This window comes from Heteronotia binoei, chromosome 4 (genome assembly GCF_032191835.1).
Source record: "Heteronotia binoei isolate CCM8104 ecotype False Entrance Well chromosome 4, APGP_CSIRO_Hbin_v1, whole genome shotgun sequence".
NCBI classification, from domain to species: Eukaryota; Metazoa; Chordata; class Lepidosauria; order Squamata; family Gekkonidae; genus Heteronotia; species Heteronotia binoei.
Window position 1 is genome coordinate 159559780 of NC_083226.1, and position 27573 is coordinate 159587352.

General features: G+C 44.7%; 1 protein-coding gene across 1 annotated transcript in view; it reads left to right on the forward strand.

Moving 5' to 3' along the window:
* CPLX4 (complexin 4) overlaps positions 1–27514 on the forward strand; it is a 33760-nt gene extending 6246 nt beyond the window's left edge. Inside the window, exons 2-3 of the mRNA XM_060236453.1 lie at positions 1483–1570; positions 27162–27514. Of these exons, the coding sequence (XP_060092436.1) occupies positions 1483–1570; positions 27162–27389 (316 nt within the window). The 3' untranslated portion in view covers positions 27390–27514. The remainder of the gene's footprint in view (positions 1–1482; positions 1571–27161) is intronic.
* The last annotated feature ends 59 nt before the right edge of the window (positions 27515–27573 follow it).

Below are 27573 nucleotides of genomic sequence, written 5' to 3' on the forward strand. Positions count from 1 at the left end.
GGCTTCAGGCTTCAGCCTGTCATAATCTAGGTCCAGGTGAGAGAAAAATTTCTCAAAACTTGGTAAAATAGAAATAAGGGGAAGAGGCAGGGTTTGCCTGCCTACTCCATTTTAGGCAAAAAAAATAGACCCCTGCATTTTAAAGCAAATTGACAGGCACATAAATCATTTTTAAAAACGTGTGTAGCTCCTCCTATTATATTGAGTTTGGCCAGAAAGAGTGATTTGCTGAGTGCAGCAATGCCACCTGCCATTCAAAGTGCTTTAGTATGTTCCCCCTACCTCAGAACTCTGCTTTCTGAGGTAAATTTACCTCACATGAAGTCCATGGCAGAGCAGAGATTTGAACCTAAAGTCCTTCAGAAGCACAAGTTGAAGTTTAAATTGTAGCTGCATTTTGCCATCTCTGACTGTAAAAAAGAGTCACATAACTTTGTGAACTTGTCATAGTTTTAATAGGGATGCCAGCCTCCAGATGGGGTCTGGAGAACTCCTTGGAATTATAGCTAATCTTCAGACTACAGAAATTAGTTCCTCAGAATACAAAGATCAGGAGAAAATGGATGCTTTGAAGGGTGGACTCTATGACACTGTATCCCACTGAAGTCCCTGTCCTCCCCAGGCTCCATCCCCAAATCTCCGGGCGTTTCCCAACCTGGATCTGGCAACCTTACACCCCCTGTCCCCCAACAATGGCTGGGGAGACTTAGCAGCCCTACTTCTGAGAGACTCATGGCCTATCCAAATTACATCCACTGTGAGCTCTGGAGAGTTTGGAGAGACATGCCTGACCATTTATTGGTATACACAGTAAAACCTGCCTCACAGTGTGTGATTTAACCCCCCTTCCCAATTACATTCACCAGCATGGTACAATGGTTGGAGCAATGAACTCAGATCTAAGAGACCTAGGTTCAAATCCTCACTCTGCCATGGAATCTTGCTGGATAATCTTGGGTCAGTTACTCTCTCTCATCCTAAACTAGAGCCAGTGTGGTGTAGTGTGGTGAGCTCTAATCTGGAGAACTGGGTTTGATTCTCCACTCTTCCTCCACATGAAACCTGCTGGGTGACCTTGGGCCACTCATAGTTCTCTCACAGCTGTTCTCTCAAGAGCAGTTCTTGGAGAGTCCTGCCTACCTCATAGGGTACCTGTTGTGGGTAGAGAAGGGAATGAGATTATAAACCACTCTGAGACTCCTTCAGGTAGTCAAAAGTGGGATATAAAAACCAACTCTTATTCTAAAACCGCCCAGAGAGCTTTGGCTATGGGCAATAAAGAATTATTGTTGTTGTTGTTGTTGTCTCACAAGGTTGTTGTTGAGTGGGTAAAATAGAAGGGGAGATGGTGTTGGGGGGAAGAGCAAGGTGTGTACATATGCTGAAGTAAATACACTACTCTGCCTCTCAAGCTGCCAAGCACAATACAGACACTACAAAGAGAAAATATTCCGTTATGAAACATCTCTTTTCTGCTTTCAGAATGGAGAGAGATGCTGCGTTTACCCAAAAAAAGGCCGGGAGAGCTGTTGTGAGGGTTCACTTGAGAGAAAAGTACCGGCTACCCAAGGTAAGGTCAAACAGTATAATGATTATTATGTTTGTCTTGCAATTTATTATTTAGCCCTCTTCTCAAGGATCTTCTCAAGGATCTAGGGGTCTTAGAGGACCATACGCTGAGCATGAGTCAGCAGAGCGATACAATAGTTAAAAGGGCAAATTCAATTATGGCCTGTATCAACAGAAATATAGTGTCCAAATCAAGTGAAGTGATGTTGCTTTACTCTGCTCTGGTTAGACATCATCTAGAATATTGTGTTCAGTTTTGGGCACTACAATTTAAGAAGGATATAGACAAGCTGGAATGTGTCCAGAGGAGGGCAACGAAGATGGTGAGGGGTCTGGAGACCAGGTCCTATGAAGAAAGGTTGAAGGAGCTGGGGGATGTTTAGCCTGGAGAGGAGGTGGCTGAGAGGTGATACGCTCACCATCTTCAAGTATTTGAAGGGCTGTCCTATAGAGGATGCTGCAGAATTGTTTTCTGTTGGCCCCAGAAGGTCGGACCAGAACCAGCAGGTTGAAATTAAATCAAAATAGTTTCTGGCTAAACATTAGGAAGAACTTCCTGACAGAGAGGTTTCTCAGTGGAAGAGGCTTCCTCGGAAGATGGTGGGCTCTCCTTCCTTGGAGGTTTTTAAACAGAGGCTAGATGGCCATCAGACAGCAATGCTGATTCTATGTATTAGGCAGATCATGAAAAGGAGGTCAGAAAGAGGTGGGGGGAGGTATTTGTGAAACTCCTGCATTGTGCAAAGGGTTGGACTAAATGACCTTGAAGGTCCCTTCCAACTCTATAATTCTATTATTCTAATTTCAGATGTTCTGATTAAACAGGCATCTTGCTGCACATTAAAGACTTACAACATGCCCTTGCCTGTTCTTGTCAGATCTAGGAAACTAAATAGGGTCAACTCTGGCAAGTACTTGGATGACAGACCTCCTAGGAATATCAGTAGTTGGGAGACAGGGGTAGTCTTTATTCAGTCAACTCCCTGAATATCCCCCAGGCCCCCGGTAGGGGTCAGTCACCAGAGGTCACCATGAATTCCAGGTGCATACATGCACAGATAAAAATACCTAAAAAATTGAAAGACTTACAACATTTTATTTCAGCAAAAGTTTTCACCCTCTTCTTGAGATGCTAAGAAATTTCATGTATCACTTAAACTGGACTTGCAACAAAAGGAGAGAGGGAATGGAGGAGGAAAGACATAAAGATTTTAAAATGCTGAATGCAAAACTAAATAGCTAGATGTTTTGTTGAAAGATTTTTGTTTTATATCTCACTTTAGCCCAAACACAATCCTTTCTGCCCCGAAGAGCTCACATCTTAATAATTATATAGTTTATGAGATAAAAAAATCCAGCTGAAAAGAACTGGAAGAGGGAACACTGAAGCTACCTTGAAATCTGTTCTTCTCCCCCCCCCTTTTTTTTTTTTGAATATGGTTAAAGCTTTGTATATCTTTTAATCACTTCAAACAGCTAGACCAGTGCTTTGCGTGACAAGACACTTTGGCTGACTGCCGTGACAGAACTGAAGCTTACTTATTAGAGGCACAGCTGGACTTCGATTCCAAGTAGAGAGGGAGAGGGTGGCTTGTTTCCCCTCTGTTTGGGACTCTATCCAATAGTTTCTTGCCCATTCAGTGCTGGATTAAACCTTGTGGAGGCCCCTAGGCAGTCAAAATTTCAGGGGGCCCCTTGCAAATGATCTCAGAGTCGGAGCACCCACCCCACTGTCTGTGGCCCTCACTGCAGCCTGCAGGCACCTTCTCAAAAGCCCCTTTGACAAAGCTGCGGGGGAGAGGCAGAGTGAGGCAAACTTGGTAACAACACCAGCAGCAGCCGCACCAGGCAAGTTGGGCAAAGAGGGGCTCAGTCGCTGGCTGTGCATGCAGGCCGTCAGGGCTACAAGCATGGAAAAAGCCAGAAAGCAACTGGCCCAGGGCCCCTAAAAGCATGGGGGCCCATAGGTCAGTGCCTACTTGGCCTAATCGTTAATCCGGCCCTGTGCCCATCTCTCTCTTTCAATGGCAGTTCCCACAACTGTGTTTTCATATATACACCAGGGCTTTTTTTGAGCAGGAATGCAGTTTCGGTAGGGTTGCCAAGTCCAATTCAAGAAATATCTCGGGACTTTGGGGGTGGAGCCAGGAGACATTGGGGGCAGAGCCAGGAGCAAGGGTGTGATAAGCAAAATTGAACTCCAACGAAGTTCTGGCCATCACATTTAAAGGGACAGCACACTTTTTAAAATGCCTTCCTTCCGTAGAAAATAATGAAAGATAGGGGCACCTTCTTTTGGGGCTCGTAGAATTGGACCCCCTGGTCCAATCCTTTTGAAACTTGGGGGGTATTTTGGGGAGAGGCACTAGATGCTATACTGAAAATTTGGCATCTTTACCTCAAAAAACAGCCCCCCCCCAGAGCCCCTGATACCCGCAGATCAATTCCCCATCATTCCCTATGGGAATTGTTCATGGAGGTGCATAATGGCTGTGCATAATGTTCATTTAAACAACACAGAACAGTTTGAAAGCCATCATGGGGGGGGGGGATGTCTGCTGGCCACTCCATTATTCCCTCTGGAGATCAATACCCATAGGGTATAATGGAGAATTGATCCATGGGTATCTGGGGCCATGGGGGGGCCTGTTTTTTGAGGTAGAGGCACCAAATTTGCAGCACAACATCCAGTGCCTCTCTTCAAAACACCCTCCAAGTGTCAAAAAGATTGGACCAGGGGGTCCAATTCCATGAGCCCCAAAAGAAGGCGCCTCTATCCTTCATTATTTCCAATGGAGGGAAGGCATTTAAAAGGTGTGCAGTTCCTTTAAATGTGATGGCCAGAACTCCCTTTGGAGTTCAATTATGCTTGTCACACCCTTGCTTCTGGCTCCACCCCAATGTCTCCTGCCTCCACCCTCAAAGTCCCGAGGGATTTCTTGAATTCAACCTGGCAACCCTGACCACAACCAACCTACTTTTTAATCTGCCATCCATCTTCAGTTGCATTTATAACATTGCATTAATACCCTGCCTTTCTCCTCAGTGGAGACATCACCCAAAGCTGCTTATATCATTTTCTTCTTCTCCATTTTATCCTCATAACAACTCTGATAGATTGATTAGGTTGAGAATGTCAATAGGCCCAAAATCACCTAATGAAGTTTCACAGCTGAGTGGTGATTTGACCTTAGGTCTCCCAGATCCTAATCAGAAATTCTAACTATTGCACTAGCGTTCATGGAGTGGCTGCTGTTGAACAGTAGCAAGCAGCCATTCCTGGGTCAATCATGCCAATCAGAGGGTAGCAAGCCTCAGTTAGCCCTCCCTCAAAGGCTAAAACAGCCCTGCAATAGGTCTGGCCCCATCCGCCTGTCTTTTACTGTAAGAAACCAAGGCTTGAAGGCTTGAAATATTGTTTTTTTGTGTAAAACAATTTTATTCTGTAATATATTGTAAATATTCATAAAACAAGCCAATACAAAATTAATACATTACATTTTCCTCCTCCCCTCCCCCCTTTCCATGACCCCCACCAGTGTTTTTAACTAAAATGTCTAAATACAAGGTAGTTTATCCATTATAGAATCTTCATATTAAAAAACCTTATAACAAATAACAAAAAGATGAGAAAAATAAGAATATAAAAAGAAAAAAAGAAAAACCATATAACATAATTGTAATCCATTTTCATTCTTATCTTTTATCCCTTTTCCAAAGAAAAGTAATATAATAGAAAAGAAAAAAGAAATGTTCCTTTAATATTTTAGTCCATTCTTCCACAAAACTTCAACTGTTATCAAAAATCAATAAATATCCCTTTGTCTTCCAGTATTTTTCAACATATCTTTGAAATTTCTCCAACTCCATTTTAAACTTCTCCAAATCATAGTCTTTTAAGATTCTTGTAAATTTGTCCATTTCACTCCTCGACATAACTTTTAAAATCCAATCCCATTCTTCTGGTATTTTATCTTGCTTCCATAACTGCACATATAATGTCCTTGCAGCTGAAAGCAGATACCACACAATCGTTCTATCTTGTTTCGGAAAATTTTCCATTTGTAATCCCAACAAAAAAAAGTCTGGAGACCTCTTAATATCATAACCTAAAATTCTTGACATTTCTTTCTGAATCATTTGCCAAAACTGTTTTGCCTTTTTACAAGTCCACCACATATGGTAGAAAGAACCTTCATGCTTTTTACATTTCCAACATCTATCTGACACCTGATTGTTCATTTTTGCTAGTTTCTTTGGTGTCATATACCACCTGTATAACATTTTGAAGCAATTTTCTTTAATGTTAATGTCGATGTCTTCATAGAGTTCTTCCATAAATACTTCCATGACTCTATTTGTATTTCTTTATTTATATTAATCGCCCATTTTATCATTTGAGATTTAACTACTTCATCCTCTGTAGACCATTTCAATAATAGTTTATAAATTTTTGAAATCAACTTTTCATTATCACCAAACAGCATCCTTTCCAATTCTGTTTGATCTTGTCTTATACCTTCGCTTTTAATGTCCTGTTCCACCAAGCTCTTTATTTGTTGCAATTGAAACCAATTGTATTTATTCTTCAGCTGATTTGTAATTTGTAATTCTTCAGCTGATTTGAGTTCCACCTTTCCACGCAGTATTTTTAATAATTGTTTATATGTTGACTGCATCCCTTCTTCAGTATCTAAAGATAGCTTTATTACTTCTGTTGGCACAATCCATAGTGGTTTTCTCTCATCTCCATACTTTTTATATTTTGACCAAGTATTTAACAAATTTCTTCTTACATAATGGTGTGAAAACAAAACATCCATTTTTTCCATCAAATCTGCATTTATACAAAGTCTTGCTTGTTGTTCAGTATATATCGCCTTAACCATTCTTATAAAATCTTCTCCCAATCCCATTTTCTCCATCGCTGCAAACATAAAGTCCCAATTCAGATTATCAAAAGCCTTTTCTGCATCCGCAAAAAATAATGCCACTTCTTTTTCAGGGTGCTTCTCATAGTATTCAACAATATCTATAACAGTTCTGACATTATCTCTGATTTGTCTTCTGGGAAGAAATCCCGCTTGCTCATCTTTAATAAAATTATTCAAATGCTGTTTGAGTCGTTCTGCTAGTATCCTAGCATATATCTTATAGTCATTATTAAGTAATTAAATTGGTCTATAATTTTTTACATTTGTGATGTCTCTATCTTCTTTCGGTATCAACGAAATTACTGCTTCCTTCCATATATTTGGTATTTTCCCCTCTATCCTTATAATATTCATCAATTTCTGGAGTTTTGGTACTAATGTCTCTGCGAGGTCTTTATAAAATTTTGCTGTAAAACTGTCTGGTTTCGGTGCCTTTCCCAATTTCATTGAATTTATTGCTGCTTCAATTTCTATTTTTTCAATTGGTTAATTTAAAACCTTTTCCATATTTTCTGTTAAGGGATTTACTTGAATTTTCTGCAAATATGTATCTATTTTACTTTTTTCCACCTTTTGGCCTTGAAATAACGTAGCGTAATATTTATAGAATTCCCTTTTAATTCCTGCTTGGTCCACAATTTCTTTGCCTCCCAATACAATTTTATTAATGAATTTATTTTCCCTTTTTTTTTTCATTTGTCAAGCCAGGTATTTTCCAGGCTTATTTGCTCCTTCAAATGATTTCTGTTGTAGTCTTTTGAGGTTCCATTCTACCGCTTTATTTAACAAATGTCTCAACTGGTTCTGTAATATTGTGATCTCCCTTATAATTTTCTTTTTTCCTGGTCTCTTTTTGAGTTCTTTTTTTTTGTAATCTCTTTTTGAATGTCCAACATTTGTTTCTCTTTAGATCTTTTATCTTTATTGTTCAATGTAATTAAAATACCTCTCATTACTGCTTTGTACGCATCCCACACAGTTTGAAATTGCATGTCCTCTTTTTCATTTATTTGAAAGAAAGTTTTAGTTTCTTTTTCTAGAGACACCACAGTATCATGTTTCTGTAGCAAATCTTCATTTATCCACCTCCTAATCTTTTTCACAAATTTCGCAGACCACATTAATGGATTGTGGTCTGTCCCAATTTTAGGAAGAATCTCTATTTTTTTGAAGACTTGAAATATTGTTGTGGTTGCCTAGCAACAGCTACCAAGGGCATTCATTTCTTAAAGTGACAGGTACTGATTGTATTAATTTGAAGGGTTAAAACTCTTTTAAGATTGCTGGGGGTTTTTTATTTTTTATTTTTTGCCAACCTGAGGTGTCTTGTCTGTTCATGGCTTCAGTCTCTGGATTTAAGTGTCTAAATATTTAATCATGTTGAGTATTAGGTACACGGATGATGAGCAGGTGCATAAATACATGTGAGGATTCATTTGCAGTTTGACTGCCAGCAATATGTGTGAAGCCAGAACACTTACTTGGTTATCCTAATATTCTACTTAGCGTGAGCCAGAGACACTTAAAGAAAATCTCAGCCTCCTCTCTTTAAGTTCTAGCTGCTTTTGAGGCTCAGGGTGAACATCCAAAGCTGCCTTCCTGAGGATGGGAGGCAAAGGGAACACCTCAGCTTCTTCTGTTAAGCAACTGAGTTCACAAAACATCAGCAGGCATTTCTCAGGTATTTTGCAGCAGCATGGGTAATCCATTGACAGTTGAACACAACACGAATTAACTCCCATAGTCTCTTATACTCAAAAATTGCTAGAGAATTTGAAATGAATAGGAACTCTGCACAGTTTCAAAAGGGCAAAATTCATGGGATTGTTGCCATGGCTCAGATTCCACCTTGAGAACAGGGAGATTCTGGATCACGGAATGCAAATATGTCTGCTGTGAACAAGGGTCCTTTTGTAGAAAAATAGGTGGTGGAGCTCATAAGCATAACTCATTAGCATATACTGCCCCTCCCACCAGCCAAAAGTGACCCAACGCATCAAAGGAGAGCCCCATCCAGGAGAGAGCCATCCAGCCCAAGTAGGCCTCGCTCACCAGGGGCTCTCCTTGGCTGCCCCCCACACAGTCAAAAGGCTAGCAAGCAATCCAAAATCACATAAGACAAGGAGAAAGGGTGGCATGGGCTTCTCCAGGGGTTAATGAGGGCTGCTGGGGGTGCGGCAAAGCTCCTGGTGGCTGGCTGGCTGGCTGCCCTATCTCCTAATCCAGGGATTGTTATGCAGCTGCACCTACTATTCAATGGACAAGGTAGGTGGGGAGGAGGAGGGAGAACCCTCGGAAAGGTTCAGGAGCTGTGCTTCTGTGAGCTCCTGCTGAATTCAAGGCCTGGCTGTGAGTATGCAAATACACACATAACAGTCCCACCACACACCTAAAGGAGGGGCAATTACAGACACTGGGAACTTCTGAGCATGCCCCTCTGAAATGAAGCTCTTTCAGAGCATTTCAGTAGGGCTTTCCAGGGGTTGCTGTGTTTACTTCTGGGTTCCCTAACCTTGCTGAGTTTGTGAGCGCTTTTACAAGGTTGAGAATAGGTAGTGGTCAGTCACCAATGTTCCCTCTAAGCTGCAGAGTCTTGTGAGCAAAAATTCTACTTTGTGAGCTACTGGCATTCAAGTTGTGAGCTACTGCATAAATTATTGTGCTCTGGGGTCATCCTTCCTGAGTGAAGATAAAAATGTGTGAGCTGGAGTCTAAAAATCTATGAGCTATCTTATGCTAACTCAGAGGGACCACTGGTCACCCCTTCAAAATGGCTGCCATGTTGGGGGCTTGAGTAAACCAAAATAAGAATCATAGTAGTAGGTAGCAAGAGAAAGCACAGGGCTTCCATGATTACCAGCCACAATAATTAACAAATTCCAAGAAACTATCAAAACTCATATAATATATAATGAAAATCAGCAAAAATCAATGCAATCATTTAAACAGATTTCTTGACAAGAAGATAGCATGGGATTGCTTATGAGCTGGGCTTTATTTCTGATGGTCTTCTGAGCTGTTCTTTTTTGTTTAAATGATTGCATTTATGTTGGGGGCTTGGCCAACCACAAGATAGCTGCCATAGGAATAGGAGCCAATCACAAAATATAGGGAGGTTCCAAGCCAAACATCTTCCTATGATGGAGGCAGCCACAAAGGCAGTGCTTCCTGGAGTCTTCAGAAACACTTTCAGCTCCAGTGAGGTGAAAAGTCACAGTTGGCTTCTTGCTTTGGAAAGGAAGAATGGGAGTGCCAGAAAACACACTGTTGTGTGCGCAATGTCATCTGCAGTCACCATGTTGGGGATTAAGGCTACCCAGCAAGGGTTCAACAGGGGGTGCTGCCCACGGCTGCCACCCTTGCTACTTCTGGCCACCAATGAACACCTCTGGCCCTCACTCCCTTCTTCCCACCAAGTTCAGTTTTTACAATTGCAGCACCTTTTTTCTCCTTCTTGATTGACAACTGGGGGGGGGGCAGACAGCATCCCTTTGGCATCTGGCTTCTGTCTTTTCCAAGGGCTGATCTTTGCTTAGGTTTTATCTTTGCAGCTATAAGGGATACAAACATTAGGTGTGGCTGTAGCTCAGAGACAGAGCATCTGCTTTGCATCCAAAGCTTCCACGTTCAATCCTTGGCATCTCCAGGTAAAAAGATCATGCATCTGGAGCTTTCTCTGCCTGAGACCCTGCAGAGCCAATGGCAATCAGAGCAGATGGCTTTGAGCTTGATAGACCAATGGTCTAACTCTGTATAAGGCATCTTCATGTGCATATGCACTAGAGTTGACATTCTGCATCAGTGCAAATCTTGTGTCCTTATTCTACATCGGTGCAAATCTTGTGTCCTTATTCTGCATCAGTGCAAATCTTGTGGCCTCATCCTGCACTTGTCCAAACAGGAAAATACGCACAGCTCTGGTTGCAGGTAATAATATTGTGTCCATTTATACCACTTGTTTCCTGCCATAGTGATTAATGAGATCAAGCCAGAATGCAACTAAAAGACCCACCAACTCCAATAAAGAACAAACCAAGCTTTTAATCAGGAAAGTTATTCCTTAAGAGAAATCTCAGCAGTGAGCTACTGAAATTCCCCCAACAGTTTTCTTTATTATTATTTTTCTTTTAAACCGAGTTAGGTATTTATCAGAAGTGATGGGCCCATGACACTTTCGGAAGTCTCTTTGCAGCCTGATAGATTCTGTATAAATTAAGCTGCAGTAATGAAATTATTGATCCACAGGGAGTTCAACACATTGGGAAATGCCCTCATGTAACCAATTATGTAACCCCCAGGGGACTTCATTCATGATTGCTTCAGGTCACAATCACTGAGGCTGTAGAACAGCAGGGAAAAAAGAGTTAACCTTAGGTCTATGGGCAAGCACCTTATTAGGATTCAACTTAAAGAAAAGTTAACAGGAAAATCTTCCCAGGAGCTGTCCGGTCTTATAATGTCCACTTTGTCGGGAACTCTGGTTTAGGAACAGTTTTTCTCAGAGCGTGGGGAGGGGTTGTGCTAAACCTTTGGCTTCCTATTTCTGCTGCAAAAAATGTACTATAGATTGTAAGGGAATAACAGATAAGTAAAATGCCAGGCACAGGCTGGGAGCGATGTCTCTTTAAGAGAAGCACACCAGTGCTGATTGGAACCACTTTCAGTTGTTCAGTTAACAGGCTAAAAAGTCTACTTCAGGAGATTATGAATTATGAATTCACTCTCAAAGTCGCCGTTATGAAGAAGATGAAGAAGATATTGGATTTATACCCCGCCCTATACTCTGAATCTCAGAGTCTCAGAGCAGCTTACGATCTCCACCTTCCCCACCACAACAGACACCCTGTGAAGTAGGTGGGGTTGAGAGAGCTCTTCCAGAAGCTGCCCTTTCAAGGACAGATCTGTGATAGCTATGGCTGACCTAAGGCCATTCCAGCAGCTGCAAGCAGAGGAGTGGGGAATCAAACCCAGTTCTCCCAGAATAGAGTCTGCGCACTTAACCACCACACCAAACTGGCTCTTGTGATCATAAATGTAACGCAGGCTGCTTACAGACATCAAAATTAACCATGGTTGGTGTAAACTGTACTTTGCATAATGCTTCAGATGTCATGGTATCACAGTAGGGGAAGAGCCCATACACTGCAATAAGGTAATGGATTATTTCTAAATGCTCTGCAACTCTAAAAATCAAGAGCCTCTCCTATCCTGATTGTCCATCGTTTCAAATGTGTAAGGAGTTAAGGGTCAGAGGATTGCAGGTTATCACCTTTTCTTTTAATCTTTATGCTATCTGATGTGTTTACAGGTCCTGTGTTTACTTTTTATTTTGTTATAAACAACATCAATATCTTGAATGCTGCAAGTCTGTATCTGTGACTCATGTTAAGCCCTATTCAGTCATGCTTATGAAGGAGCAGGGGGCAGCAGTTGATCCCAGAGTGCTCAAGTGAGTGTGCTAGTCCCTGTAGCAGCTACTGTAAGTGAAGCAGGAGACAATGAATCCTGGTTTTGTAAACTGAAGGAAAAGTAAAGATATTCCCCTGTGCAAGCACCAAGTCATTACTGACCCATGGAGTGACATCACATCATGCCATTTTCTTGGCAGACTTTTTGTTACAGGATGATTTCCCATTGTCTTCCCCAGTCATGTACACTTTCCCCCCAGCAAGCTGGGTACTCATTTTACTGACCTCGGAAGGATGAAAGGCTGAGTCAACCTTGAGCCAGCTACCTGAACCCAGCTTCCACTGGGATCAAACTCAGGTCATCAGCAGAGCTTGGACTGCAGTACTGCAACTTACCACTCTGCACCGCGGGGCTCCTCTGTTTTATAAACTAACCATAATTAAAATGAACAATAGTTTTGTGCTTTCTCTAAAGTGAGATTTTCTACATCTCTCAGTGAAGAAGACATCTGCCACATCCTATTGTCTCTGGAGCCAGGTGGATGCAAGGGATGTGCTATCAAACAAACAGCAGTTTGTGAATTCAGATGCCATAGTGTAGTGTAGTGGCTAATCTGGTCAGACAGAGATTTGGGAGTCCTGATGTAAAATGTCCACACTGCCTTGAAGCTCACTAGGTGATGTTAGACCAGTCCCTCTGCCTTAGTCCAGTCTGGTAGCCAGAAAATTTTGGGTGGAGGGGACCGGGATCTAAAAAATTTGGTGGGGGGACCACATGGCTTGGGTGCTTCTTCCCTCCAGCGGCCAGCCCGCCCGGCCCCAGCTCTCTCTTGCACTCTCACAATCCCCCTCTGTCTTGCTGCAGTTCTGTCTCCCCCTCACTGCCCCCCTCTCTTGCTGCAGGTCTCCCATTCTCTCTCACTGCTGCTCTCTCACTGCCCCCTCCCTCTCGTGCTGCCGTTCTGTCTCCCCCTCACTCCCCCCCTCTCTTGCTGCAAATCTCCCATTCACTCTCTTGCTGCCACTCTCTCGCTTGCTGCAGGTCTCCCATTCTCTCTCTTTCTGCCATTCTGCCTACCCCTCACTGCCCCCCTCTCTTGCTGCAGGTCTCCCATTCTCTCTCTTGCTGCCATTCTGCCTACCCCTCACTGCCCCCCTCTCTTGCTGCAGGTCTCCCATTCTCTCTCTTGCTGCCATTCTGCCTACCCCTCACTGCCCCCCTCTCTTGCTGCAGGTCTCCCATTCTTTCTCTTTCTGCCATTCTGCCTACCCCTCACTGCCCCCCTCTCTTGCTGCAGGTCTCCCATTCTCTCTCTTGCTGCCATTCTGCCTACCCCTCACTGCCCCCCTCTCTTGCTGCAGGTCTCCCATTCTCTCTCTTGCTGCCATTCTGCCTACCCCTCACTGCCCCCCTCTCTTGCTGCAGGTCTCCCATTCTTTCTCTTTCTGCCATTCTGCCTACCCCTCACTGCCCCCCTCTCTTGCTGCAGGTCTCCCATTCTCTCTCTTGCTGCCATTCTGCCTACCCCTCACTGCCCCCCTCTCTTGCTGCAGGTCTCCCATTCTCTCTCTTGCTGCCATTCTGCCTACCCCTCACTGCCCCCCTCTCTTGTTGCAGGTCTCCCATTCTCTCTCTTGCTGCCATTCTGCCTACCCCTCACTGCCCCCCTCTCTTGCTGCAGGTCTCCCATTCTCTCTCTTGCTGCCATTCTGCCTACCCCTCACTGCCCCCCTCTCTTGCTGCAGGTCTCCCATTCTTTCTCTTTCTGCCATTCTGCCTACCCCTCACTGCCCCCCTCTCTTGCTGCAGGTCTCCCATTCTCTCTCTTGCTGCCATTCTGCCTACCCCTCACTGCCCCCCTCTCTTGCTGCAGGTCTCCCATTCTCTCTCTTGCTGCCATTCTGCCTACCCCTCACTGCCCCCCTCTCTTGCTGCAGGTCTCCCATTCTCTCTCTTGCTGCCATTCTGCCTACCCCTCACTGCCCCCCTCTCTTGCTGCAGGTCTCCCATTCTCTCTCTTGCTGCCATTCTGCCTACCCCTCACTGCCCCCCTCTCTTGCTGCAGGTCTCCCATTCTCTCTCTTGCTGCCATTCTGCCTACCCCTCACTGCCCCCCTCTCTTGCTGCAGGTCTCCCATTCTCTCTCTTTCTGCCATTCTGCCTACCCCTCACTGCCCCCCTCTCTTGCTGCAGGTCTCCCATTCTCTCTCTTGCTGCCATTCTGCCTACCCCTCACTGCCCCCCTCTCTTGCTGCAGGTCTCCCATTCTCTCTCTTTCTGCCATTCTGCCTACCCCTCACTGCCCCCCTCTCTTGCTGCAGGTCTCCCATTCTCTCTCTTGCTGCCATTCTGCCTACCCCTCACTGCCCCCCTCTCTTGCTGCAGGTCTCCCATTCTCTCTCTTGCTGCCATTCTGCCTACCCCTCACTGCCCCCCTCTCTTGCTGCAGGTCTCCCATTCTTTCTCTTTCTGCCATTCTGCCTACCCCTCACTGCCCCCCTCTCTTGCTGCAGGTCTCCCATTCTCTCTCTTGCTGCCATTCTGCCTACCCCTCACTGCCCCCCTCTCTTGCTGCAGGTCTCCCATTCTCTCTCTTGCTGCCATTCTGCCTACCCCTCACTGCCCCCCTCTCTTGCTGCAGGTCTCCCATTCTCTCTCTTGCTGCCATTCTGCCTACCCCTCACTGCCCCCCTCTCTTGCTGCAGGTCTCCCATTCTCTCTCTTGCTGCCATTCTGCCTACCCCTCACTGCCCCCCTCTCTTGCTGCAGGTCTCCCATTCTCTCTCTTGCTGCCATTCTGCCTACCCCTCACTGCCCCCCTCTCTTGCTGCAGGTCTCCCATTCTCTCTCTTTCTGCCATTCTGCCTACCCCTCACTGCCCCCCTCTCTTGCTGCAGGTCTCCCATTCTCTCTCTTGCTGCCATTCTGCCTACCCCTCACTGCCCCCCTCTCTTGCTGCAGGTCTCCCATTCTCTCTCTTTCTGCCATTCTGCCTACCCCTCACTGCCCCCCTCTCTTGCTGCAGGTCTCCCATTCTCTCTCTTGCTGCCATTCTGCCTACCCCTCACTGCCCCCCTCTCTTGCTGCAGGTCTCCCATTCTTTCTCTTGTTGCTGCTCTCTTACTGTCCCCCTCTCTCTCTTGCTGCTCTCTCTCTCTCTCTCTCGCTGCCACTCTGTCTCTCTCTCTCTCTGTCTTCACTGTCATACTCTTATCTTGTGCTCTCTCTTACTGCTCTCTCATGTGCTCTCTCTCTCTCTCTGCCTCCCTTTTCCGCAGGTCCTGAATGTCCTCCAACGGTGGGGCCCTACATAGGGAAGGGTTTTTTTAATAGCACGGCCTGCCCCCCCCCCAGCCCCCCGTAGCAATGGGCCTGCCTTAGTCTGATCCACCTCAGAGGGTTGTTGTGAGAATAGAAACAGGAAAGGGAGATCTGTTTATGCCACTTGGAACTCCTTGCAGGAACGGTGGGATAAAAATGAACCCAATAGCAACAAAGCACAATTAGATGGACAATTAGGTAATAAACCATAATTAATACAAATCATTGCTACTCCTAGTTTCAAATTCTGCTTTAGTGTCCAGCTGTCAGTTCTGGTTTGTTTGGTCACCTGCTTTCAGACATCAGCCAGGGCAGTCAGAATTACTGCATGCTCAGGCCTATTTATAACATGGTTTCTGAACATTTTCCCTTATATATCTACAATGAAAAGGGCTAGAAACTTACTTTTGAAAAATCTGGGAGTTCAAAGGAACCAGCAGATCATGGCAACCGCTAGTTCTTACTTTATAACACTACAGTGAACTAGCAATTCTCAATTTTTAAAGCCCTAAAGAAGCTTTTGGCAGAGGCACAGAAAATACTACTGATTGGATGGAACCTCCAAAAATGTGCTCCTCACAGTCCAAACAGCATGTAAAAGTACTCTGGGCGTGATTCTTCCAAAAAAGATCATATCAAACCAAAAAGTTTGCAGCAAAGTGGGGGTAGAACCAAAAAACGGACAATTAGGAGATGACATCTTGTGCATGTATAAAAAAAAGAAAACACAACAACCCTGCTGCAGTTTAAATGCCAAATTGCAGCAAAATGTCTGTATGGAAGCGACCTGCATTTGATTTTCCTGAACTAGGTAGACAAAGTACAGAAAGAAGGCAATATGAAATGCTAAACAAAATCTAAGCAGCTTAAAATCAATACTCAATTGACAAATCACCTGTGGCAACCCTTCAAATAGATAGCAGCAGTATGTAAACAGTCTATTCCAGGGGTGGCCAAACTGTGGTTCAGGAGCCACATTTGGCTCTTTCACATATTTTGTGTGGCTCTCAAAGCCCCCACCACCCCATTGGCCAGCTTGGAGATGGCATTTCTCTCTTAACTCACTTCTCCAACCCGAACTAGCTGGCATCTTGGAGAATGCATTTGAAGTTAAAGTTGCTTTCTTTCTACTTCTCCCATCTGTCTTCCTGTCTTCCTTCCTGTCTTCCTTCCTTGTCTTGCAGCTCTCAAACATCTAACGTTCATGTCTTGCGGCTACCAAACATATGACGTTTATTCTATGTGGTTCTTACATTAAGCAAGTTTGGCCGCCCCTGGTCTATCCACTGCATGGGTTTATGCTGTTCTTATGTGTTATGCCCATGAAAGGGAACCCACTTGAGGGGCTTTGGCATGTCTACAATCCCAAAGGGGTGTGTAGAAGGCAGAATTTAACAGAGGTAGTTAATAAAAGGGAGATCAAGAAGGCATCAAGGTGGATGGTGGGACACAAATAGAAGAGGAAGGGAGTCATGCATGCCAGAAAGATCCAGGAAGTATGAATGCATGAAACTGCCTTACACTGAATCAGATTATCATCATACTGTCTACCTGAATGCACATTTCTCTCTCTCTCCCTCTCTCTTTCTCTCTCTCTCTCTCCCTCTCTCTGTATCTGCACCTGGAAGTCATGGCGACCTCTGGTGACTGACCCCTGCTGGGGGTCTGGCAGATATTCAGGAAGGTGGCTGAATAGAGCCTGCCCCTGCCCCCCTGACTGCTGGTATTTCAAGGGCAGTCTCCCATCCAAGTACTAACTACAGTTGACCCTATTTAGCTTCCAAGACCTGATGAGATTGGGCTTCCTGGGCTATCCAGCTCAGGGCATCATACTGTCTACTTAAGCTGGCAGTGGCTGTCCAGGGTCTCCTTTTAACAGGAGATGCCGGTTGTTGAACCTGGATTTTCTGCATGCCAGGCAGGTGCTCTACTACTGAGCCCCAGTGAGCCACGGAGTGAAGGGACATGAAAATCCATGCTCCAGCTTCAACCTGCTACCCTAACAGAGGAGAGGAAACTTTTGGTTGCGAGCCAGTTTGGTGTAGTGGTTTAGTGTGCGGACTCTTATCTGGGAGAACCAGGTTTGATTCCCCACTCCTCCACTTGCACCTGCTGGAATGGCCTTGGGTCAGCCATAGCTCTCGCAGGAGTTGTCCTTGAAAGGGCAGCTACTGTGAGAGCTCTCTCAGCCCCACCCACCTCACAGAGTGGGCGTCTGTTGTGGGGAGGAAAGATAAAGGAGACTGTAAGCCACTCTGAGACTCTGACCGATTTCCCACTGCAGATTTATACCCCACCCTTCTCTCTGAATCAGAGACCGATTTCCCACTAGCCTTATTCTGCTCTCTCACTCCTCTTCCCCTCGGGGCTTCCGTTGGATTTCACACTATCTGCCCTGGGTCTGCAACTTGCTTTGCCTTTTTAGTGCGGCAAACAGAAACTGGTTTTTAAAGGATCTTGTTTGCTGTGCAAAAGAGGTGGAGCGAGTTACAGTGCTGGGGGCAGATAGTGTGAAATCCAGTGGAAGCCCCACAGAGAAGAGGAGAGTGAGAGCGGCATAAGGTTAGTGGGAAATCGGTCTCTGATTCAGAGAGAAGACTGGGGTATAAATCTGCAGGCTTCTTCTTCTTGGTTGTGCATCAAGCCTCAACTCAGCAACTGTTTCCAGCTCCTTGGAAGAAGGATTGGATACAAAGAAGAGACATAAAAACACATCTTAAAAAAAAAAAGTAAAAAGGTAGTCCCCTGTTCAAGCATCAGTCGTTTCCAACTCTGGTGTGCAGACTTTTTACAGGGTGGTTTGTCATTGTCTTTGCCAGTCATCTACTCTGGGTACTCATTTTACCGACCTTGGAAGGTTGGAAGACTGAGTCAACCTTGAACCGGCTACCTGAACCAACCTTCCGCTGAGATCGAACTCAGGTTGTGAGCAGAGCTTGGACTGCAATACTGCATCTTTACCACTCTGTGCGATGGGGCTCCATAAACACATCAAGGATTGTTTAAATTGCTAGAGTGCTCTCTGGTTAAAACAGGTGAAAGAAGATGCATTTAAACTTTTAGCCATCAAGAAAGGCCCCATGGTTTTGGTGCAGGCCTTAAAGCTCCAACGTATTCGGGGCAGACTTACATGACAAAACATGTCCTTAATGAACCTTAATCCTTTTAATGGGATTGTCGGTGCAGATTTGTCAATGAAAAGATGTTTTCATCCATGAGGCCTATATTGGCTTCTCCCAGGTCAAACTGTTTCACTGGAATTCAGTGCTGCACCCAGGTCATGAGGGTCACATGTGATTTGCTAAAGGCAGCAACCTTCTCCATCGGACGGTTGGGCATGTCCATGCGGCTGATGGGTTGGGGGATGCAGGTAGCTCCAATGTGCGTCCAGCCTCTGCAGTTCACAAGTACTTAAGGCTTCATCTTCTCCAGATCCCCTTCATACATAAGGCTCCCTGTCGCAGTCATTGGTGGCTACGCAGCCACTCTGGACAGAAGGAGTTGCACTTTTATCCAGAAAAAAAAATACTCGTTTCTCAAGATCTACACTTTGCCTTGCCCTGACCTACATAGCCCAGGCTATCCTGATCTTGTTCGATCTTGGAGCCAGTTTGGTGTAGTGGTTAAGTGTGCGGACTCTTATCTGGGAGAACCGGGTTTGATTCCCCACTCCTCCACTTGCACCTGCTGGCATGGCCTTGGGTCAGCCGTAGCTCTGGCAGAGGTTGTCCTTGAAAGGGCAGCTGCTGTGAGAGCCCTCTCCAGCCCCACCCACCTCACAGGGTGTCTGTTGTGGGGGAGGAAGGTAAAGGAGATTGTGAGCCGCTCTGAGACTCTTCGGAGTAGAGGGCGGGATATAAATCCAATATCATCTTCTTCTCTTTGGGGGGGAGACCACCTAGGTTGCTACACAGAGGCAGGCAATGGCAACCCCCCTCTGAAAGTCACTTGCCTTGAAGTCACCGGTAACTTGATGGCAAAAAAAGAAAAGAACAGATGCTTTGCCTTATTTCTTCTGCTCCTTGTTTAGAGTGCAAATGATGAACTGAGAAGGTCAGATATACCTTTATCCAGCCTCTGAGGGTCCATCTATGTATTACAAAGTCCTCATATTTCTTGGGGGAAACGCAAGGATTTTGCATTACCCATGCAAGGGGAGTTTTGTGCCTCCCAGACACACGCAGGCCAGGGGGGTTTTTTTAAAATAGAAAATGCCCTGCAAGAACTCATTTGCATATTAGGCCACACCACCTGATGCCAAGCCAGCCAGAACTGTGTCCCTATGCATTCCTGCTCAAAAAAAGCCCACACCGGCTATATTCTGTTTGTGACCACAGCACACAGGGACAACCACCTGTAGCCCTCTCCCCCATCTATATTTTTATACTGTCCGCTATGGACTCCATTGTGATACTTAGGTGTAGCTGCTTAAGTAATGTGATTTTTACACCATCATCTATAGCAGCTTCATGGAGCAGTTCGAGGATGTGAAAACAATGGTCACAAACAGAAGAGTCAGGGTGTACCTTTGGAACCACAAACCTCCCCTGACACCTGTGATGCGAAGTCCTCATGCTGTTCCCCAATAAACACAAGGCTTTTGTGAGGGCTGAAAGAACCTGCATCTCCTCCAGAGACATACCCAGGCCTCAGATTCAGCAGGAGCTCAGAGGAGCACAGCTCCTGAACCTTTCTGACAGTTCCCCCTCCTCCTCCCCACCTACCTTGCCCATTGAATAGTAGGTGCAGCTGCATAACAATCCTTGAATTAGGAGAGTGGGCAGCCAGCCAGCCACCAGGAGCTTTGCCACACCCCTGGCAGCCTTCATTGACCCCCTGGAGAAGCCCACACCATCCTTTTTCCAGTTCTGATGTGATTTTGGGCAGCAGGTGGCTTGCTGGCCTTTTGACTGTTGGGGGAGCGGCAGCCAAGGAGAGCCCCAGGTGAGCAAGGCCTGCTTAGGCTGGCTGGATCTCTAGCCAGCCCAAGCAGACCTCACTCGCCCGGGGCTCTCCATTCTTGCATTGGGTTGCTTTTGGCTTGAAGGGGGAGGCAGATGCTAATGACTTATGCTAATAAGTTCTGCCACCTATTTTTCTACAAAATGACCCCTATTTTTCTATCTACTTAAGGGCAAGCTGTCCCAACCAGTGATCAGGCTATATTTGCTTGAAGGGCATGTTTTAAAAGAATACTCATGGTTTGTTTTATCTACAATTCCTAATTTTTGATTTGTGAGTGTCAGCTGGGCTTATTCAGTATGTTTCCACATTCTCTGTGTCTCCCTTCATACCTAGGTACCTCTTTTGTTGGTATAATGGAAGGATAACCTCCACCCCATCCCCCATTTTTATTTACATTCATTATAACTAGTGCCTTGGCCTACTTACAGGGCTTTTTTGTAGCTGGAACTCCTTTGCATATTAGGCCACACCCCTGTGGTGTAGCCAATCCTCCTGGAGCTTACAGTAGGTCCTGTACTAAGAGCCCTGTAAACTCTTGGGAGATTGACTGCATTAGGAGGGTGTGGCCTAATATGCAAAGGAGTTCCTGCTATAAAAAGCCCCGCCTACTTATGTTATGTTTTAAAGTGGTTGCAAAAGCTAAAGCCACAAAGCTCCTCCCCTGCCACAAATTTTGTTAGTCTTCAAGGTGCCACTGGACTCTTGGTTTTTTCTACTGCTGCAGACAGACTAACACCGCTGTCCATCGTGATCTAAAACCACATGCAATACCTAACAAGCAAGACAGCGACTAAATGGTCCAGTTCCAAACTTTGTTTCTGCACATGATTGATCCATCTAGAAACCACACAGGACCATAGATATGTTTATATATTCATAGATCTGCTTTCTTTGAGCAGGCTTGGTGTCAGGGGTGTGTGGCCTAATATGCAAATGAGTCCCTGCTAGGCTTTTTCTACCAAAAAAAATCCCTGGATATGTTTGTCTCAAAGCCAAAGCACAACTTGTCCATTCTTCTCAGAGGGGTGGGGAAAGGAACAGTCAACCCCACTGGCATCTGTAAAGAAGAACTGAAGGGTTCTCTCTTGATTTGAATTCCAAATGCAGAATTTGACAACAGAAGCAGCTCTAGGGCAGTTTCAGAAGCTAGGCATTGCTGGTCTCCAGCAGAACAGCTGGATTCAACTCCAGTAGCACTTTAGAGACCAATAAGATTGGAGGGTGGGGGGGATAAACTTTTGAGATTATGGGAGCTTTGACTCGTGAAAGCTTATACCTCAAATATCTTGTTTATCTCTAAGGTATTACCAGACTCAAATCTAGGCCTTCTACTGCTGCCCTCTGAAATTAGGGAAAAGGATGTAGTAGTCTTAATGGAAGTTAAAAAAAAAAAAGGTAAAGGTAGTCCCCTGTGCAAGCACCAGTTGTTTCCGATTCTGGGGTGATGTTGCTTTCACAATCTTTTCACAGCAGACTTTCTACGGGGTGGTTTGCCATTGCCTTCTCCAGTAATCTACACTTTCCCCCCAGCAAGCTGGGTACTCATTTTACTGACCTCGGAAGGATGGAAGGCTAAGTCAACCTAGAACCGGCTTCCTGAACCAGCTTCCACTGGGATCGAACTCAGGTCGTGAGCAGAGGGCTCCAACTGCAGTACGGCAGCTTTACCACTCTGCGCTATGGGGCTTTTCTTTAATGGACGTACATAAACTTATTTTTCTATTGACTTCTGGAAGTACACGAACTTATTTTCTATTGACTTCCACACTGAGGTTCGGGCAGGGGGTGAGAGAATCATACTTGGAGCTGTCCATGGTCAGGTAGAGCCTGTTGTGCATATGCACCACTGAACATATATGCAGATTCAGCTCTCCTTCGCAAAAACACACAACAAATTAGGAGGGAGATTGTTGGCCAGATCAAAAAGAGCCGTGCAACTAGTTCACCTGGAGCAAAACCCAAACTGGTGGAACAGGCTGTATGCTCAAGGCTGCTGGATTTCAGACCATTAAATTCCTTCCCACACGGCCTTCTTCTTCCATGCAAACTGTTTGCTGTCCTGTAACGGTAAGACGGTGTCACACTGCACATCTTCAGAGGCATTCTTTTGTTATTTATTTATACATTTCCTAATTGCACATTTTGAACATCTCAGTGTTCCACTGCTATAGAGACAAATGTGTAGATTTATTACATCAGCACAGGGAAATGTGCTTTCAGAACTGATGGAGGTGTATCTTTATGAAGACACTGTTTCAAATATTATTTGACATTCTGGGCACCAGAACTGGTAGTTTGGATTCTTCTCCATTACCCTATATTCTTTTTGTATTAAAACCCTTTCACCTCACAGGGTGTCTGTTGTGGGGGAGGAAGGTAAAGGAGATTGTGAGCCGCTCTGAGACTCTTTGGAGTGGAAGGCGGGATATAAATCCAATATCTTCTTCTTCCCTCTATCAGACATCAAAGGATAGGACAGGCATCACAGAGACAGGAGGGCCCAAGAGCAAACAATGATACTTTCCCCACTGTGACTAGGCACAGAAGCAGATCAAGGCCCATTGTGTGTTGAATGTCTTTTATACCCCTCCTTTCCTCCATCATGGAACCCAAAGAGGATGTATTTGCTTCTCAGGTGGACTGCTTTCCAGATATTGATACATCCAGACAGGGCTTTGTTTTTGTAGCAGGAACTCCTTTGCCTATTAGGTCACACACCCCTGATGTAGCCAATCCTCCAAGAGCTTACAGGGATCTTCTCACAGGGCCTACTGTAAGCTCCAGGAGGATTGGCTACATCAGGGGGGTATGGCCTAATATGCAAAGGAGTTCCTGCTACAAAAAAAGCCCTGCATCCAGACTCAGCTTCAGCAAGGTTCCAATATCCATTCCTGCGCCTTCTTTCCATAACCTCCATCCCTGTTCATTTTTTAAAATAAGGATCTGAGAAAACTAGAATCTAGGCCTGCTTAGGACTCTTGACCTTTATAAAGAATATCCACTACATGACTCCAATGGGATGTGGCTCCTCCTAGGGTTGCCAAGCTCCAGCTGGGTCCTGGAGATCTCCCAGTATTCCAAGTGATCTCCAGTTGACAGAGATTAGTCCCCTTGGAGAAAATGGCTGCTTCGAAGGGTGTTCTCTATACCATTAGACCCCACTGAGGTCCCTCCCCCCCAAACACTGCCTTCCCCAGCCACACCCCCAGGAATTTCCCAACGCTGAGTTGGCAACTTGGCAACCTTAGCAATGGATCATTTACCTACACCTTTCATATCACTGAAAAGATACATGTTCTTTTGCATTGTACCCACACTGCCACCTAGTGATTTGGTGCTTCGAATGCTGCTGAACAGTATGTACTACATACAGGATAGATAGATCCACTTCTCTTCTCCCCCTATGGTTAAACTTCCTATAAAGTGTCTTTTAAATTTTTATTTGGAAGTTATGAACTGTTGGCCTTCAGTATTTCCTTCCTTCCTTCCTTCCTTCCTTCCTTCCTTCCTTCCTTCCTTCCTTCCTTCCTTCCTTCCTTCCTTCCTTCCTTCCTTCCTTCCTTCCTTCATCTGTAGTTTTCTCTTTTAGATGCTGAGTTTGCCTCCTTCAAGCTTTTGTACAGGTATTGGTTTTTATGCATTCTGTGCACATTGTTATGCATGATGAATGCACTGATTTAGTGCATTTTTTAAAATCCCACCTGCCTCCTTTATCTTTTTTATGCTTTTCACACATGAAAGATGAGCACAAATGCCTCATGGCCTCTCCAAAACGACAACAGAGAAAGATCAAGAGGAATAAGCACCATGTTGTCAGCAGGACGTGTTTCAGAATATAAAATGGAAATGTGGAATAAAAGTGGTCATGAATAAGCGTGTAGGTTCATTGCAAGAGTAGGCATAATCCATAAGGGCAAAGAATGAGTTGTTCACCTTAACATCTGTCAGGGGTAGAATCTGGAAGTTGTTCGCACCTGTAATGAGATAGGAATCCAAGGTCCCTGTTAAACCCTGGGGGAAGGACATTGCTGAATTAGAATTCATCACATATTCAATACAGTCTCATGTTGGATGCTACCTATAAAGTTCTTTTGAAGAAGCATGTTGCAGCTTGACACAGGGAGTCTTGATAGTTTGCTCCACTACTTACTGGATGGTTGAAAATATAGAGTTATCTCCCTGCCCCCTGCCTCAAAGGATCTGGCTGGTCTTCCAGCCCACTACAAATTACAGACACCTTTGGCTGGAAGCAGCCAAGAAATTACTCTGGCTGTTGCTAAGTTGTTTTTTTCTTATGCACTCAAATTCAGTAGATCGTTAGACTGATAATCTGATGTTTTAGCTATTATAGGTGTATTTACTGTTATTACTATCATCGTCATTGTTGTTGTTACTATTTACTGCCATTAACATAATTCCTTAGTGCTGCTAGGTTGTTAAACTGCTATTGCTCAAGAAGACTGTAGTCATAAGAGCAGAGAATAAATGAAGGAGCACATTTTTTGTACTCTGCACTGAAGCAGATGAGGAAAACCAAAAGAATTCTTGGAATGGCCCCTGTAACCCTATGAGATCTCTGGCTCTGGGGAAAGGGTGTTGGGTAGCATTTATTTATTTACTTACTTCATTTATGCCCTGTCTTTCTCCCAAAGGGAGACTGAAAACATCTTACAATGTTCTCCCCCCTTTCTCCATTTTATCTCTACAGCAGCCTTGTGAGGCAGGCTGGGATGAGATTGAGTGACAGGCCCAAAATTCATCCAGAGCCAAGTGGGAGATTCCAGCCTGTAGCTCCCAGACGTTAGTCTGCCATGCAAGCAGGTTTTTTTAAAGCAGGAACGCAGAGGAACACAGTTCCAGCTGACTTGGTGTAAGGGGGTGTGGCCTAATATGCAAATGAGTTCCTGCTGGGCTTTTTCTGCAAAAAAGTCCTATGTGAAACAATGGTGATGTTAGGGTGGTGGCCTAATATGCAAATGAGTTCCTACTGGGCTTTTTCTACAAAAAATAAAAGCCCTGCATGTAAATTATGTTCCTGGGTAAATCTTAGTGGGGAGATTTTCATATTCTGCATCTGGACTTGGTGGATTATAGAAGAATTAGAATCTTTATGATTCCCTGCTTGTGACCTCTTGGGGGGGGGCATGTGGTTGGCATGGGGGGACAGATGGCTAGCCTGGATTCTCCTGTCTGCCAATGTCACTTCTGGGCCCTGGAACAACTCCCCGTGATTAACTGTGCCTTATGAGAGCGTAACCTCATTTATATGGTGTGAAAATGTGCTTCTATTGAGCAGGTGACAAAACAATAAGTGTGTCAAATAAAACAGAAGGTTGCCTTGGCCTTAAAGAGCACCGTTTTGGGCTCAGCACAATAAATGTGACCATTTCTGCTCGGTTTTATTGTTCGTTATTTTACTGCTCTGTTCCAACTTGTAGTCTGGCAAATATGATGTAGTGGAAAAAGGAGCAGGCAGTAAATGCTGACTTGCAATGAAAGCCGGTCAGAAAAAATGACTCATGGCAGTTCTAATTGAGGGGGAGCTGGCAACTTCAAAATGTTTAAGAGTGGCCAGATTCTTAAAGGGCCACTGAAGCCTCACCATCATTCTTTCAACCTGCAGCTTCTCTACTTCCCAGTGCAAAGGCATTTCATTGGCCATAAAGCTACAGATGATGTGCATTTCTTCTGTGCAAATGGATAAAGCAACTCTGACTTTAACAGATATAAAGAAAGGGCTGCAGATTAGTGGGTAGAGCAGGGGTGGCCAAACTTGCTTAATGTAAGAGCCACACAGAATAAACATCAGATGTTTGAGAGCTGCAAGACATGAACAAATATCACACACATGCAGGGATTTTTTTGAGCAGGAACGCACAGGAACGCACAGGAACGCAGTTCCGGCTGACTTGATGTCAAGTGGTATGACCTAATATGCAAATTTGTCCCTGCTGGGATTTTTCTACAAAAAAAACCTATATAAAACACTGGTGATATCAGGGGGTGTAGCCTAATATGCAAATAGGTTCCTGCTGGACTTGTTCTACAAACAAAGCCCTGAACACGTCTTTATTAAAACTCTTAATACTTTCTTTGCACAGAAAAATAAAATACACAGATGTGTCCTTTACAACACAACCATGCTAGAAGGAGACTTAAAAAAATGGGAATAACAGTCCCCATAAGACCAGTTTAGTGAAAGGTTAGGGAATTATTTATCGGCACCAGTGGGAGAAGGAAATACACAAGTATCATATAAATCACTGACCACTGTCTGAATCATTATGCATCACTCTTTGCCTTGACACCAAGGTTAATAAATACAGCTCCTACTAGAGCTATGAAACTAAGGGGGAACCCTGCACTGCCCTCTTTAATTGTGTCCCTCCTTCCAGTGGCTCCCTTCACTCTTGCACCCCCTTTCCCTGCTCTAGGTCTCTGGGCAACCTTTGTGGTGGAGAAGAGCTTGCAAGCCTGCCTATTTCTTCCTCCTTCCCTGCTTCACACATGGTGGAAATAGTTGCCTACCTATGGGTCAGTGTGTTGTCTCCTTGACTGCATTTTAAAATAAAAGAAAGCAAAACACATCATGCCTCTAATGGTGCCATCCTGAGAGCATTTTCCCCCACAGAAGAGAACTGAATAGGATTCTGAGCATCTTTTTTAGGAACATCATGTTTGAGAGGATGGCACTATTTAATAGCACAGTTCCTTTCCATATTGAGCTAATCACATCCAGAGCACAATTCTGGTGATGTTAAATCTGCAATGACTCACCAGCTCTGTGCTGATTTGTGCAAAATAAGAGCTAACAGGCAAATCTGCATAATTTATGCCAGTCACAGAATTCCCATCTCTTGGTGCAGACTGTGGCTCAAGCAGACACACCATTGTAATGTGTTGTTCTTTTCTCCTCCTCCCTCTGTCTCCTTGCTCCTTCCTTCCCCCTCCTCCACCTCTCAGAGCGAACTGGATGAGACTCAAATCCAGTTGGCCGGCGATGACGTTGACTTGCCAGAAGACCTTCAGAAAATGGTGGATGAAGATCAAGTAGAAGAAGAAGACAAGGATTCTATCCTGGGGCAGCTCCAGAACCTTCAGAACATGGACTTAGACACCCTCAAAGAAAAGGCCCAAACGACTTTTACGGAAATGAAGCAAGCGGCTGAGGAGAAATGTTCTGTGATGTAACAGAGACTTCTCTCAAATCTGTGTACAAATGGCCCCCTAGGCGTGGGGGCTACTCACTTGCTACCCCTCTATGAGGATTTTTCCCTCAAATAATTTTTTTAAAGAAGTGTATTTATTGCACAATGTTGGTGAGGGAAGTAGGATGCTAAAAATGCAGCCAAGACAGTGGCTGGACTTGTGTGAA